This window comes from Cervus canadensis, chromosome 1 (genome assembly GCF_019320065.1).
Source record: "Cervus canadensis isolate Bull #8, Minnesota chromosome 1, ASM1932006v1, whole genome shotgun sequence".
NCBI lineage: Eukaryota > Metazoa > Chordata > Mammalia > Artiodactyla > Cervidae > Cervus > Cervus canadensis.
This window is the reverse complement of record NC_057386.1, coordinates 6,376,835-6,393,402: the sequence shown is the minus strand read 5'-3', so window position 1 is coordinate 6,393,402 and position 16,568 is coordinate 6,376,835. Positions and strand designations below refer to the sequence as shown.

Here is a 16,568-nt window from a genome sequence, read left to right as displayed (position 1 = left end):
TCAGGTTCCCACGGAACAGGGTGAGTACTTTACAGAGGGACTGGGTGAGGGGCACGTAGAGGGGCAGGGGCCCTGTACCTCTTTACCGAGGTATGGGGGTGAGGGGCAAGGGGCAGGCCTGGCTTACAGGTGACCGTAATAAGCCTCATGGGGACTGCGTGTACACCTGCTTCCTGCCCTGTAACTTTAGGCATCACCTGGAGCTATTTTCCATGGAGCATTGTTATTTTTGTTATTGTTTTTGGCCTCAAAGTGCGGCCTGTGGGATCTTAGTTCCCTGACCAGGGATCTAACCCATGCCCCTTGCTTTAGAACCGCGGGGTCTTAACCACGGCACCACCAGGGAAGTCCCAGGAGCCATTTTCCGAAAGTGGGTGTGCCACGACCTTCTACCACATGGGAAGGGACTTGAGCAGGGGGCACAGAGCCCCTGAGGGCTCACATGGGAACCCTGCAGGCGAGAGGGTTTCAGCCCGAGAGGGTGATGACTGAGGAGGAAGGAGAGGGGGGATGTGGTCTGGTCCCCTCTGGCTTTCCTCTGCCTGCCAGGCTGATGTGGGTTGCATTGTGGTTCCCCCCGCCCCAGAGAGAAGCTCAAGTCCTAAGCTCTAGTAACTCAGAATGTGACCTTATTTGGAAGTAGGGTCATTGCGGGTATAATTATTTAAGATGAGGTCTTAGAGGAGAGGTGGTTGTTGTTCGGTTGCTAAGTCGTGTCTGATTCTTTGCAACCCTGTGGACTGTAGCACACCAGGCTTCCTTATCCTTCACTATATCCCGGAGTTTGCTCAAACTGTCCATTGAGTCAGTGATGCCATCCAGTTACCTCATCCTCTGTCGGCCCCTTCTCCTGCCTTCAATCTTTCCCAGCATCAAGGTCTTTTCCAATGACTCAGTTCTTCGTATCAGGTGGCCAAAGTATTGGAGCTTCAGCTTCAGCATCAGTCCTTCCAATGAATATTCAGGGCTGATTTCATCTAGGATTGACTGGTTTGCTCTCCTTGTAGTCCAAGTGACTCTGAAGAGTCTTCTCCAACACCACAGTTCAAAAGCATCAATTCTTCAATGCTCAGCCTTCTTTGTGGTCCAACTCTCACATCCATACATGACTACTGGAAAAACCATAGCTTTGACTAGACGGACCTTTGTCGGCAAAGTCGTGTCTCTGTATTTTAATACGCTGTCTAGGGAGGAGGGGGTGGGATTTTAATCCAGTGTGAATGGTGTTCTTTTAAGAAGAGGAGGGAGGGAGAAAATGGCCCTGGTGAGGGACGTAGAGCTGGGAGTGTTGCAGCTACGAGTCAAGGAATGCCAAGAGTTTCTGGGAGCCACTGGAAGCTGGAAGAGGCAAGGAAGGGCCCTTCCCTTGAGCCTTCAGAGGGCTTGTGGCCCTGCCCACGCCTTGATTCCTGGCCTCCAGCTGTGGTTTGTGTAGGCTTCAGCAAGCCCCTCTCTGTCCTGTGGCAGGCTTGGGATGGAGAAAGTTGTCCATTGGTGTGGGTGCCCTGGACATGGTGGAGAAATACAAGCCTGTGTTGCTGCATTTCCGCTCTGGGCGGGCTGGCGGCAGTGGGGCATGAAGCCCGCAGACGTGGCAGAGAGGCCCGGCTGGACTCCTCTGGGCCGTATCTGTGGCCTGCTGGGTCTGGGGCCTATGGGTGGTGTTGTGTGCAGAGGACGTCACACGCTGTCCTCTGGGACACTGCAGTGTCAGGTGGGGTATTCAAGGGCAGCCTCCAGGGAGGCAGAAGTGAGGGGGGCATCAGGGATGTTCAGACCTAGGGGGTGCTGGGCAGGGAGGTGTTGCCCCAAAGGGAGGATGCACAGCCCATTCAGAGATGGGGAGCGTCTTTAGACAGGAGGGGTGGCGGAGAGAGTGGATGGAGGACACAACCTCTGGGGAGTCCAGCCTTCCTGATGGCCTCTCTAGTGTTGTGTACACGCTGGGGCAGCCTGCATCTCCCCGAGTACTCACACCAGGCACACGTCACCCCACCCACTCCTAGCACCTTACCACGGACACACACACACACCCCTCACATGACACACACCCAGAGACACGTCACACCCCATCACAGACACTTCACACCCAGACACACACATACCTGTCACCCCGTCACAGACACCAGACAACTCACACCACAGACACACAACGGCTCACACCACAAATACACACCCTACATCATGCACACACCTCACGCACACCCCTCAAATCACACACACCACCCAGGCCACAGAAACACACGCCGCTCACGTCACGCACACTGCAATTCAAGTCATGTAAGTACCTCAAATCATTCTACATGCACGTTTATCAGTGAACACAGGTGTACTTCATATCATACCGTAAACACACAATGCCTTACCCCCTCCGCAAACACACACATCTCACATTCCCCAAACATGTCTCACCTCCTCACGGTCACAGACATGACTCAACACCACTCCCCAACACGCATGCCACATCACTGCACAAGTACCCTCCTCACTGACCCCCACATCACACCTTCCCTAGAGGAAGAGATCACCCTCTGAATACAGTGTCTCTCAGTGACCCCAGCCCCTCTCATCACCCCCAAGTCCAGAAGGCACACACCCCACACTTCACCCCTAACTGATCTCCCTGCCCTCCTCCTGTACACAAGTCACCCCACAACCCCACATGATCTCCCGTACGGAAGTGATGATGCTGCGTGACACCTCCAGGTCATGGTTGTTCAGAGGAGGGCCTTTGTGTGCAGTGAGGAGATGAAGGACTCAGCAGAGTGGGCGGCAAGAAACCCCCAGAGCTGGGGGAACACCTCCATCAGAGTCCGAGGTGCCTGACCACAGGTCCCCACATGTGTGTGGGTGAGCTTGGGATCCACGACTGCAGATAAACTGGAGGTTTTCATGTGCATTACCCGCGTGTTTGAAAACCACCAGACTGAACTGCACCAGACCTTGGCTGGCAGAGGACGGATTCCAACTTTATTGGAAGGAGGTAGATGAGCCACTGATGGTGCTAGGTGGTGGGGAACAGGGGTGAGGCTTTAGGAAGCTGAATGTTACAGCTGTGTTCAGGCAAGACTGGAGAGTTTAGGGGACATTGAGACATCACATAGCCAGGAGACCTGACTGGGTTGGGAGGGGGCTGGCTGGGGAGACTGCCGTGTGAACCCTGTGGGTGTCAGCACCCCAGTAAACTCATCTGCAGGATTCTGCCGCCAGTTTGGTGGAGCTGATGACAGAGGAGTTGGAGAAGACTTTGCTCTGAGAGCCATCTACCCGGACCTGGGCAGGTCCCACTTCCGGAAGCAGTGAGCTCAGAGGTTCTGGAGGGGGCCTGGGGGCAGATCCCAGTGGTCTCCCCACTCACGTCTGTCTTCTGTATTTATTGTTATTATTACTAACTTTTTTTTGGCCATGCGGCAAGTGGGATCTTATTTCCCCAACCGGGGATTGAACCCATGTCTCCCGCAGTGGAAATGCAGAATCCTAACCAGTGGACTACCAGGGAATTCCCCACCTCTGTCTCCTTTAAAGTGAAGGTCAAGGACTCCTCCTCTCTCCTGCTGCCCAGGCTCCACTCAGCCTAATGAGCTGGGTCAACAGGACACCCACCCACCCCCACCAGCTACCAGAAATTCTGACCACAGCCAGGGCTGGCGACAGGACATTTGCACGTGGCCAGCTCTTTGGAAAAGACCTTGATGCCAGGAAAGATTGAGGGCGAGAGGAGAAGGGGGCGACAGAGGATGAGAAGGTCGGATGGTATCACTGACTCAATGGACATGAGTTTGAGCAAACTCAGGGAGATGGTGAAGAACAGGGTAGCCTGGCGTGCTGCAGTCCATGGGATCGCAAAGAGTCAGACACGACTTAATGACTTAACAACGAGCTGTCAGCAGTGTTTCAAGTTAATGTGCAAACAACAGGTGGACAGGCGAGTGTCCGGCGGCCCAGCTCTCTGGGGCCCCCCAGACCACTGATACTGGGAGGAGACCCCCGTGGCCTCCAGCCTCTGTGTCAGAGGACGTGGGAGACTTCAGCTGCTGGGCAAAGATCCAGCTGGTCTGAGCAGAGGGTTGGAAGGAGACCCGTCTCTGGGAAGGAAACGAGTGGAAGGTCCCTGGTGCTAGCCAGAGGAGTGGGGAGGGGGCTTGTGGAGGAGACGGACGTTTTCTCAGTGACCGCTGCAGGCCTCTTTGTGCGGAGCTGGGCAGTGGCGTCCGGCCCAGGGTTAGTCACACCAGTGTCCTCAGTGTGGCTCCTGTCACAGGCTGTCATCACTACGGCCAGTGTGGGCTGAGGGGTAGGGGGTGTGCCCGGTTTGCTCCCAGGCCATGCACGTGACCCAGGAGACCCCAGACTCAGGCCTGAATCGGGCCCCCAGGCCCTCACGCAGCAGAAGCTGCCCGTAGGTTTGTCCTGAGGTGCGAACCAGGCCGAGCGAGCAGCCAAGGCCCAGGTGGGAGGGAGGGCCCGGCCCGTGCGCCGTTGGCCACTCCCTTTCTTCCTTCTCACACGGGCTTTTCTCACCAGGCTGGTGGCGAACGTTGGAGGTCCCACCCCGGCGCCTCTGAGGAGCGGGAATCAGTTTTCCCCCACCCTCCAGCGCCCCTCTGCCTCTTGCCCTCTGACACGCGGGAGGACGGGGACGGAGTGAGTGAGGAGGGTGGCTGTGGGCACACACGTGCCCTGCACGCTGAGGGGCAGGTGACGCGGGCCCACGGTGGAGGACCCCTGGCACCCCTTTCCTGGTCGGCTTCCTGGCACCCTGGTCCGAAGCCTGGACCCGCCCCTCGCAGCACTAGGAGCCTTGGGTGCTGGTTTTCAGGCTGAACTTAAGGCCCTGGAGCATATCCTGGCCAGTCTCTCATTTCTGCTCCATCATGGTCCCTTGCCTTCTGCACGGTGACCCAGTGGTCAAGTCCAGATTCTGGGGGGGGGGGGTCCCCTCTCTCTTCCCACCAGCATGGTTCTGCTGTGTCCCAGCACCTCCCAGGCCCAGTGCTCTGTCTGGTCCGGGAGGCTGGCCTTTCAAACACCCATGCTGCCCAAGAAATGACATTGGTCCTTCCGCATCTCTGGATACTAGGATTCTGGGGACCCCTAAAGAAGGCCATTTTCTGCCTGCCACCATCCAAGGGAGGGTTGAAAAGCTTTCCAAAGGCTTCCCCACGATTCAAGGTCGCTGCCAGCCACTGGCAGGCATAGTGAAAGTGGAGAGAAATAAGGATGTGGGCTAGAGGAAGCGCTTTGTGGCCTGCAGAGGGGCTAAGAATAGACAAACCTGAGGATGCTTCCTTAATCTGAGCTTATCCCCCATGGTGTGTCCAGGGAGAGAGAGAGTGCGAAAACCTGAACTTTAATCCTTGACATGCCAGCGCCCTAGAACCCACAAGACAATGCCAAGTTTAGATATTTTTTTTGATATGGACCATTTTTAAAAGTTTTATAAATAAGTTAAAGTCTTATAAAGAGCTTCTCAGGTGTCACTGGTGGTAAAGAACCCACCCGCCTGCAAATGCAGAAGATTAAGAGATACAGGTTTGATCCCTGGGTCAGGAAGATCCCCTGGAGGAGAAAATGGCAACCCACTCCAGTATTCCTGCCTGGAGAATCCCACGGACAGAGGAGCCTGGTGGGCTACAGTCCATAAGGTTGCGAAGAGTTGGATACGACTGGGTGACTGAACAGCAACATAAAGAATTTGGTACAGTATTGCTTCTGTTGTTTTGTTCTGGCTTCTTGGCGCAAGGCATGCGGGACCCTAGCTCCCAGACCAGGGGTCGAACCTGCACCCCCTGCATGGGAAGGCGAAGTCTTAAACACTGGACCGCCAGGGAAGTCCCATGGACTTATGTGCAACTTTTAAGCTACCTCTTTGCCTCTCTGGGCTTTTTCTCGCCCTGTATCTATGTCAGGATGCTCCCTTGCCTTCTAGCTGTCTTCGGTCATGGGGAGTCCCAGAAGGAGATGGACAGGGAGCTGGAGGGGAGCAGCCTGGGGCAGGGGACAGTTTACTGCCTTGGCTGCCTCCTGGGTGGGCTCTGACGGTGGCTGTGTTCCACTGCTGGGGTCAGGCCAGCCCTCTGCACACAGCCCTCTGTCCCTGGTTCTGCTGACCATTCCCCCTTCTCTTTCTTCAGACCTGGGGTGGGTTGGGTGCCATTAAACTGCCCAAGGGCCCTGCCACATCCCTCCTGGTTTCCCCACCCCCTGCCTGCACCTCGGCCAATAGCTGTTTTATTAAACCTCCTGAATGACCCAGTGCGAGCATCCACCTGTTTCCTGCCAGGACCCTGTCAGAGGCCCAGCAGGGCCCCCAAGCCCAGGAGTGCTTACTGTGAATCCGATTCCCACGGTGGCTGAGAAGGAGCCCGGAACAAACTTGCCCTGGTCGAACTGAACCAGCAGGGATGTCTTCCCCACGCCGCTGTCCCCCACCAGGATGGTCTGAAAGGGAGCAACAGAGGGGGCTGAGGACCTGCGAGTGTGGACCAGGCGGCTGAGAGTGGGACGGGGCTGTGGGAGTGGGCTCCTTCTAAACACACATACACATGTGCCCACACACACACACACACACACACCCCCCCAAATTCTGGATTTCCTAGTGAAACCATTGAACACGGCATGAAAGCATAATGGAAATCTTGTTTCAACCCAAGTTAATCAGTATCTCGGGTGACCTTGAGAATGTGCCTCTCAGACTTCCAGACCCCAGGGCATCGCTGACTGAGGTCCCGCTGCTGTGCTCTCTGGTCTGTCCTTGAACCTTCCTGCTCTTCCTCCTTCACCTGGGGACAGACCAGACCTGGGTCAACCGTGAGCTGGTGCTTGCCAAGGACATCTGCCAGGTTCCCAGCTGGCGCTGTGCTGGGCTCAGTCACTCAGTCGTGTCTGACTCTTTGCGACCCCGTGTACTGTAGACTGCCAGACTCCTCTGTCCATAGAATTCTTCAGGCAAGAATACTGGAGTGGGTTGCCATGCCCTCCTCCAGGGAATCTTCCTGACCCAGAGATTGAACCCAGGTTTCCCATGTTGCAGGCGGATTCTTTACTGCCAGTGGTAAAGAATTCACCTGCCAATGCAGGAGACGTGAGAGTCTTGGGTTCGATCCCTGGGTCAGCCTATCCCATGGACATAGGCTACAATCCGTAGAGCTGCACAGAGTCGGACACCACTGCAGTGACTTAGCACACACGCATGCAAGGGCATCTGACATCTGCTTCTGCGGAGATTGAATCCAGTATTGCTGCAGCTGTTGACCTTCGAGATGCCTAGAAGGGAGTTCAGGGTGAAGAATGAGGCACGATGTGCTCCAGAAAAACTGGTGGAACAGGTCTTTAGATAGATATTTTGAGGACTTGATTTCATGACCTCAATCCTTGCATCTCTTCATATCTAGAAAAGCGCTAAATCCCTTCATGGTGACGCTGGCTCCTCGTAACTAGCAGAAAAATACCGTTTGTAAAATAGGTGCTCAATTGCATGAACTCCCCCTTGACCAAAATCACACCTTCCCCCATTACCTCCTTGGAGCAGTCTCTCAGAGCTATCTGGGGTGCTGTCTCCTGGGTTGCAGTCATTTTGCCCCAAATAAAACTTAACTCACAACTCTCATGTCGTGCATCTTTTTAAAGTCAACACCTTCATCACAGTCTGACCGCTCTCCCTGCCTCTCCCACCCCATTGCTCTCATAGGTGTTTCTCCCAGTAACATCCTTGCACTTTTTTTTTTGACCACACTACGAGGCATAGGGGATCTTAGTTCCCCATCCAGGGATCAAAACCTCATTGGAGGCTCAGAGTCTTAACTGCTAGACTAGTTGGGAAGTCCAAAATCCCTCAACATTTACTAACCCTTTTGGCATCTGCTTCTTGGAACACCTGTGTTAGGGGTCTCCCTATGGGAAAGTCTGTAAAATGAAAAAAATGAGGACATTTGAATATATACATTGGGAAGAATTTGCACTTGGCCTTGTAGAGGATAACATTTCAAAGGGACGCAGAGTCTGGGAAAGAAGGGTCTGGCTACTTCTGTACTTGGAGGAAGTAGTGGAGAGAATTACCTGGAAGTTCAGGTTTGATATCTGAAAGAAAATCATAAGTGATAGGGAAGGAATAAACATGCACTCAGAGGCTGATAGCCAGTGGATCCTCAATGAATGAATGGGTGGGTAAATACCTTAGTTTCAAAGTGGACAGTAGCCACTGTCCAAAGGCAAGCATTCACGGTCACTGGAAAGACTTGGGAGATGCTGGCTTTAGCTCAACTTACAAAGCCATAAAGATACAAAAAAACAAACGTGAAAAACTATAAAGATTGATGGGGCCTCCTTGGGTCAGACCATGGCGCCAGCACTGTTTGCTCTGACCATGGCACTGAATCACTAGCAGGGGTCATTCTTGATGTTGCCTTTGGACACTCTTTGACTGTGGTCCCCCAGTTCCACTTCCCGAACCGAATTCTATTCAGTTTTTATTTCCTCCTGGAGAAGGCAACGGCACCCCACTCCAGTACTCTTGCCTGGAAAATCCCATGGACAGAGGAGCCTGCTAGGCTACAGTCCATGGGGTCACAAAGAGTCGGACATGACTGAGCGACTTCTCTTTCTTTTCCTTTATTTCCTCCCTGGTGAAAAGGCTCCATTTGTTTGTTGGCTGCAGTGGCTTTAATAATTTACATCTCAAATCTAACTTCCTCAAACTGGAAGAAGTGCTTCCTAGGGAGAATATTCCAGAATGTGAGGGGTCCGTCTGTCCATTTGCATCCACCTCTTTTACTAAAGTATAGGACAGGTTCTCATTCTTTCTGCCCTTATCCTTGTTCTCTCCAGGGTGAAGAGTTATCATCACCTTTTCTTCTCATGTGAAAACAGTTCCCTCTTCTTGGGACCTTCTTTCTTCTTTCTGATTCGGTGAGGACACAGTCCAGGGTGATGGGGTTCAGCATTTCAGATCCAGCGGAATTCTGCCCGGAGGCAAAGGCAGGATGATGCTCTTGGGTTGGTCTTTTTAAAAACAACAACTTCATGAAGATGATCACGTCAGGAGTCAGTTGATGATGGCGGCAAACTTTTTTTCTGGGCTACCATGGTGAGCTCAGAGCTGATCAATTTAGAAATTGGATGATTGCCCCTGAAATCCAGGACCACCTTTATGCCTGGTCTTTGTCTGCCTGTGCCCCTCCCCATGAAATAAGTGGTCCATGGAGCCAAAGACTTGTGTCCCCCCATAGACTATAGTTTGCTCCAAGCCAACTGCTAGTGGTGCCTGAGTAGTGGCCAAGGGGTGGCTGTTTGCTGGGATGTGGACAGAGCTTGGGTGTGAAGGCTGGGTGTCCACACACACACTCTCCTGAGGACCTTGGGGTGTGGAATGTGCGGGAGTGGGGCTGGCAGGGGATCGTCTGTGGACGGTGGGCTGAAGACTAGAAGACGTCTGTCATTAGGCTGCTACGTCTCGGTATAGAACTTCTGAGAACGATACATTCAAATCTGGCTTCTGGGTTGGTAGGCAGGTATTTTTGTCAAGGTAGGAAGGTTAGATGCACTTTTTTTTTTTTTTGGCCATACTGTGTGGCCTGCGGGATCTTAGTTACCAGAATGCACGTGTGCTAAGTCGCTTCAGTTATGTCCAACTCTTTGTGACCCTATGGACTGTAGTCCGCCAGGCAACTCTGTCCATGGGATTTCCCAGGCAAGAATACTGGAGTGGTTTCCCATGCCCTCCTCCAGGGGATCTTCCCGACCTAGGGACTGAACCCACATCTCCTGCATCTCCTGCACTGACAGGTGGATTCTAGGGAAGCCCCTTAGTTACCAGGTCAGGGATCTAACCTGTGTCCCCCTGCAGTGGAAGCACGGAGTCTTAGCCAGTGGGCCACCAGGGAAGTCCAGATGCATTTGATTTGAAAGATTTAAAGAAAATATTTGTTTATTTATTTGGCTACACTGGGTCCTGGTTGCGGCACTTTCCTTGTGGTACAGACACTCTCTCGCTGTGGCTTGCAGGCTCAGTAATTGCAGCCCACAAATTTAGTAGCTCCGAGACATGTGGGATCTTTAGTTCCCCTACCAGGGATTGAACTCGAGTCCCCTGCATTGTAAGGTGGATTCTTAACCATTGGACCATCAGGGAAACCCTGATTTGATAGATTCTTTTCTTAGCTTGCTTTAGACTATTAAAATATCGAGGCATATGGTATATGGGCTGCCATTTGTATGCTAGCTCTGGTCCCTCAAATGTTAGGGAGGGGTCTGGCTAATCTATTACCTTAATGCACAAAGTAGTGTCTCCACTCAGAGCTGCCAGGATTTTCCTGAAGTCTCTCTAGGTGGGCTCCAAATTTCACTGCTCAGATAAGCCAGATGTCAACCTCAGATCTAGGTTTTCCAGGGCACCTCCCCTTTTTGGGAGCATCTATGAAAGGTTAATTAACTGTGGTTGTGATAGAAACCTCTGTGTCAGCTTCACCACCGTTTAGACAAGTGTCTTTGTTCTTTCTTCTTGTCATTTTGTTTATGTCCCTATTTGTGTGTCATCCACATCCAAGAGGGATCTGAGGTGATTTACAGCAAAACCCATCATAGGTGGCTCAGTGGTAAAGAACCCGCCGGCCAGTGCAGGAGATGTGGGTTCGATCCCTGGATCGGGAAGATCCCCTGGAGGAGAACATGGCAACCCATTCCAGTATTCTTGCCTGGAGAATCCCATGGATGGAGAAGCCTGGTGGGCTTCAGTCCATGGGATTGCAAAGAGCTGGACACGACTAAGCATGCATGCACGCACACCACTATACCAAAGGACAGTTAACGATGCTGCCTGATTATGCCTGGCATAAATTCCCCAAAGTGAGGTTGGGTTTTCCCTGTGTCTGAGCATTACATTTGGTTCTGGATTTCCTGGAAGTCAAAACGAAATGGGAAGCCAGACAGAGTGTGTGGTACTTTATTGCCAGGAAAAATGCCTGAGTCCTTTCAATCTGTATTTTTTTCTTGGCGTGGGCTGCTAAGAGGACTCTCTTGTGTGGATCCTTACACAAGAGGCCCTGAATGACAAGATGGGCATTTGTAATTTTACAGAAGATGCAAAGCTTTTCCTCCAGCTTTTGTATCGATCTTTGCTAAAAGCCGGGCCTGACATCTACTCGCACTTCCGTAGAGGCCTCTCAATGGAGCCGGGCTAATGGTGTCTAAATACATTGCTTTCCTGTGATTTCATGATTCAGGGGAACATTTAGAAAACCAAGATGAATGGAGTGGTTACCGTGGCTCTTACAGTAGTTCTTAGCTACCTTTTATTTTTTTAACAAGACAGGAAATTCAGATGCCATAAAGAAAAAGATCGATAGATCTGATTGTATAGGGAAAAAAAAATACTCTGGTCATTAGAAGATACAGCAACAAAATCAAACGAGAAATGACAGAGGGATAATATTGGCACGATGGACAGAGGAGCCTGGTGGGCTGAGGTCTTGGGGGTCGCAAGGAGTCGGACAGGACTGAAGGGACCAACATAGCCCAGCCCAGCCCAGCCCATGCGAGGCAAAGGGTTAAACACCTCTCAAAAGTTCTCAATAGAAACATGAGCAAAGGTTATGGATAGAGAGACTTGATGAGCATTTCGTATAAACAGACACACGCCATATGTGATCTTTTGTGACTTATCCTTTTACTGAGCGTACTGTTTTTGAGGTTCATCAATGTACCTCATGTAGCAGTAGGTTATAGCATGTAGCAGTAATTAATTCCTTTCTATTATAGGATAATAGTCCATTATATGGCTATACCACATTTTGTTTTTCCATTTGTCAGTTGGTGGGTATTTGGGGTGGTCCCACTTTTTTGGCTACTAATAAATAATGCTGCTATGAACATCTATATACACATTTCTGTGTGAATGTATGTTTTCATTTCTCTTGGGTAGGTATGTTTGTTTTAGGTGTCAACGTGGCTAGGCTATAGTTCCTGTTATTCAATGAAACACTAGTATAGATATTGCTATGAAGGCATAATTTGGATGTGACTAACATCTACGACCAACTTCTGCTTGCAAAGGTACACCAAGACAGGTGTACAAGGCCACTCATTGTAGCATTTGTAGGAACAAGTAGTTCTGCTGTTGGGACTGGTGACTTGTAAGACTTCAATAATCCACAGCTGCCTTATCCAGTCAATTGAAAGATCTTAAGAGCAACATTGATCTTCCCCTGAGAAAGAAGTTCTGTCTCAAGATTGTAGCATTGGCTCCTGCCCGAGAATTTCCAATCTGCTGGCCTGCCCCACAGATGCTGGACGTGCTGGTTCCCACTGTTGCATAAGTCAATTCCTTAGACGAAATCTCTCGTTATAGATAGATCTCCTACTAGCCCTGTTTTTCTGGGGAACCCTGACTGATAAAAAATAATATAGAATGGTTTGCTAAAACTTTGATTATGGTCAACATTGGCTGAGACTTGGGGAAGCAGGCACACATACATACACCATTGGTGGGAGTCTACACTAGGGCCTTTTGGAGAGCAATTGACAATATCTATCCAAGTTACACTGCAGATGGTGATTGCACCATGAAATTAAAATATGCTTGCTCCTTGAAAGAAAAGCTATGACAAACCCATACAGTATATTAAAAAGCAGAGACATTATTTTGCCGACAAAGGTCAGTCTAGTCAAGGCTATGGTTTTTCCAGTGGTCATGTATGAATGTGAAAGTTGAACTATAAAGAAAGCTGAGTACCGAAGAATTGATGCTTTTGAACTGTGGTGTTGGAGAAGACTCTTGAGAGCCCCTTGGACAGCAAGGAGATCCAACCAGTCCAGCCTAAAGGAAATCAGTCCTGAATATTCATTGGAAGGACTGATGCTGAAGCTCCAGTATTTTGGCCACCTGATGTGAAGAACTAACTCATTGGAAAAGACCCTGATGCTGGGAATGACTGAGGGCAGGAGGAGAAGGTTGGGTGAGGACAGAGGATGAGATGGTTGGATGGTATCACTGACACGATGGACATGAGTTTGAGCAAGCTCCAGGAGTTGGTGATGGACAGGAAAGCCTGGCGTGCTGCAGTCGATGGGGCTGCAAAGAGTCAGACATGGCTGAGCGATTGAGCTGAACTGAACTGATCAAAGTTACAAATGTAATTTTTTTCCCACTCCACAGCTCTAGGGCTTTGCTTGCAAAAATGCACCAAGATATATGTACAGGACTGCTCACTGTAGTGTTTATAGGGGCAAATAATCCAGCAGTTGGGACTGGTAAAATGAACTCTAGAATTTACATGAAATGCAATATTGTGAATGATAGAAGAATGAGGAAAATCTGTATGTGCTGTTTGAAAAAAACTATATTATTAAGCAAAAGATGAAGGGGCAGAGAGGTTTGCTTGTATGATGACTTATGTGTACTTCACTTAGATACATATTCTAGTTATGCATAAGCTTTAAAATCTACTTAAAAATTTTTTTGGCTACACCATGTGACATATGGGGTTTTAATTCCCCAACGAGGGATCGGACCTATGCCTCCTGCATTGGAAGCTTGGAGTCTTAACTACTGGACCACCAGGGAAGTCCCTGCATAAGGTTTTTTAAAAAGAAGCAACGGAGTCTGACAAAGGTTACCTTTGAGGTTCTGGACACGGTGAGGTGGGGTTGGAAAGGAGAATTTTCTTTTTCCTTTTATCTCTCCCACACTTAAAAAACTCTGCAGTACGTTTTAAAGAAATGTTAACAGGGATTATTTCAAAGTGGGCATTATTGGCTTTGTTCACTTTTTGAATTTTTCTGTATTAAAAATCCCTAATAAATGTAACAAACTAATTGATGAAGTAAAGTCATACAGGAGTGATCCTTTACTTAACCTGGAATAAACCACTTTTCTAAAGAAAAGAACACAAAATTGGTAATAGAAACACATACTTGTATTCAACAGTGGTTGTCTCTGGGGTGGGATTAGAACTGATTTACCAAGCACTCTTTGGGTTCCTCTGTATTTCATTATTCTTCAACAATGAATACACACTACTTTTGCAATCTGAAGAAGACTGTAGTCTGCAAGTCCAACGTGACCAAGAGGAGTTTTTGGTTTTAGTCCCTGGAGGCATTTCTACCAAAAAGAAACATGAGCTGGTTCTGTTCTCCAAAGCTTTAAAACCATTCTTTTTTTTTTTTTTTTGACTGTGTCACATATCTTGCTGGATCTTAGTTTCCTGACCAGGAATTGAACCCAGGCTTTTGGCAGTGAAAGCTCCGAGTCCTAACCACTGGACTGCAAGGGAATTCCCTAAAACCATACTTCTTGATGATATTTGTTTTATAGGACGTCTTTTCTCAAAGGAGATGGTGTTGTTTGTGATGGAAATCTGTTGAGAAGTGAGTGATATGAACTCATACATTAGTGTCTCCTCCTGATTTCTGGAATAACTTTGCATTTCTGCAGGAAGAGATAAAAGATGGGTGAAGTATAAGCCTGAAAGTTAAAAGTGATTTTCTCAGGCTGATGAGACGAAGGCAATTAAATCCTTTTTTCCCCCAACCTTATCTGTATTTCACAATTTATTTTCTTGAAATGAACTTGTATTGCTTTCTTAGCTTAGAGCAACTTATAGTTTTGAATCACAAGCCATGGATGACTAGTGGTCCAAGGGCTATTCTGATCTGAACCACATTAGAGGGAGAGGTGAGGTCGGGGGTGTTGAGATAGCAGGGGCAGGACGGGCCATCTGTGAAGAGCTGCAAGGAAAAGTCAGAAGGGCAGAGGGGACTGGAGTGAACAGAAACCACGCGTCAGCTAAAGCCGCTGAGTGGAGAGTGAGGCAGCCGCTGTTGCGTGGGTCTGGATTTTGTGGGGTCGTCTTTAATTTTCGATTACCACAATCATGCTGCAAAGAACTGTCCGAAGCTCAGGGGTATGTAGCAAGTTTGGTGAGTCAGCGGTTTAGTCTGGGTGGTCTTTCTGGCCTCAGCTGGGCTCCCTTGCGTGTCTGGGAGTCAGCAGGCTGTTGGCCAGAGCAGCGTGGTTCTTGATCTGAGTGCTAGCCTGATGCATTCTCAAGGAGGAAGTAGAGGAGCATGAGAACAAAGGAAATGCAGGAGGCCACTGCGGGCTGAGCTTGGGAAATGGCGCACCATCGCTTCTGCTGCATTTTCTTGGACAAAGTAAGTCCCGAGTCGATCCAGACTCAAAGAGAGGGGAGGAGACTCTTCCTTTTCATGAGAAGAGCTCTGGGGTCAAGGGGTAGATACCCGGGGTGGGACCATTTATCCCAGGCCTGAAGTTCATACAACGTTGGAGGCCCTTTTTAAAAGGATCCTGGGACTTCCTGCTGGTCCAGTGGCTAAGGGTCTGCGCTCCCAACCCAGGGGCCCAGGGCTCGATCCCAGGTCAGGGAACTAGATCCCACATGCCTGCCGTAACTAAACATCTCAGGTGCAGCAACTAAGGCCCAGCACAGACAAATAAATAAATAAAAAGGGAAAAAGAATCCTGAAATATGAATACAGAATTTGATATAGGGGCCTGGGCAAGTGAGGGGTGCTGACATTTAAGTTCCATCAGGTTCGTGGCCTCTTCCTCACTTTCACAAGGAAGCGAGAAGCTCGAAGCCCCAGTGAGGGGAGCCATCGTCATGCCAGGGGCAGAGCTCAGAGGGAGACCCGTTCAGCCCAGGGCTGGTGCCTGGATTCTGGGCAGCTGTCTGCTCTGGTCCCATGATGTCTGGCTAAGCACCGTTTGCATTTGCTCCTCCACTGAGAGGCTTAGTTCCTTCAGGTCCACTTTGGTTTAGGCTTTGGTTTTGTAATTTTCCATTGGGCCTGGCAACTGCCATCCCGTGGACCTTCTATTCCAGAGTGGGAGAGACCCAGTGAAACTGGCCTTTTCAATACAGGGGCTCCTCCCCCTGCCTGCTGCTGTCACTTCAGTCGTGTCCGACTGTCTGCGACCCATGGACTGCAGCCCGCCAGGCTCCTCTGTCCGTGGGGTTCTCCAGGCAAGAATACTGCAGTGGGTTGCGTTGCCCTCCTCCAGGGGATCTTCCCGGCCCAGGGATCGAACCCGGGTCTCTGAGGTCTCGTACATTGGCAGGTGGGTTCTTTACCACTCGTGCCACCTGGTAAAGATCCTGAAAAGATTGAGTCCAGAAAAAACGCTGTCGTTTGTAAGCCCATGTGACCTAGAGAGGTAGCTTGAGCAAGTTTCTGTTCTTAGTCATCAGGACAACCCGACGATTGCATCCACACACACACAGTACACACGCACTGCACGCGTGGACATGAATTTGAGCAAACTCTGGGAGATCGTGGAGGACGGAGGAGCCTACAGTCCGAGGGGTTGCGAAGAGTCGAATGCACAACTGAACAGCAGCGCCTGTGCACGCATCGCACTAGCACGCACAGGACAGTGCGCACGGGTAACACCACTCCCACACATGGGCCCAGGTACAAACGTGAACACACCACACGTGTGCCCATGCATACGTGCACACGTGACACATTCACACACACAGGTGCTTCAGAGCAGGGGAGTCGCAGACGACCCGTCCAACCCCTTCCTTCACACGTGGAGACGTGGGAGCCCA

The 16,568-nt window shown here is 50.3% G+C and overlaps 1 protein-coding gene across 1 annotated transcript in view; it reads right to left on the bottom strand.

Annotated features, from left to right (window-relative positions):
• The window catches only part of RAB37 (RAB37, member RAS oncogene family), a 66,193-nt gene that overhangs the window by 10,008 nt on the left and 39,617 nt on the right, over positions 1–16,568 (bottom strand). Inside the window, exon 2 of the mRNA XM_043458520.1 lies at positions 6,331–6,441. Within this exon, the coding sequence (XP_043314455.1) occupies positions 6,331–6,441 (111 nt within the window). The remainder of the gene's footprint in view (positions 1–6,330; positions 6,442–16,568) is intronic.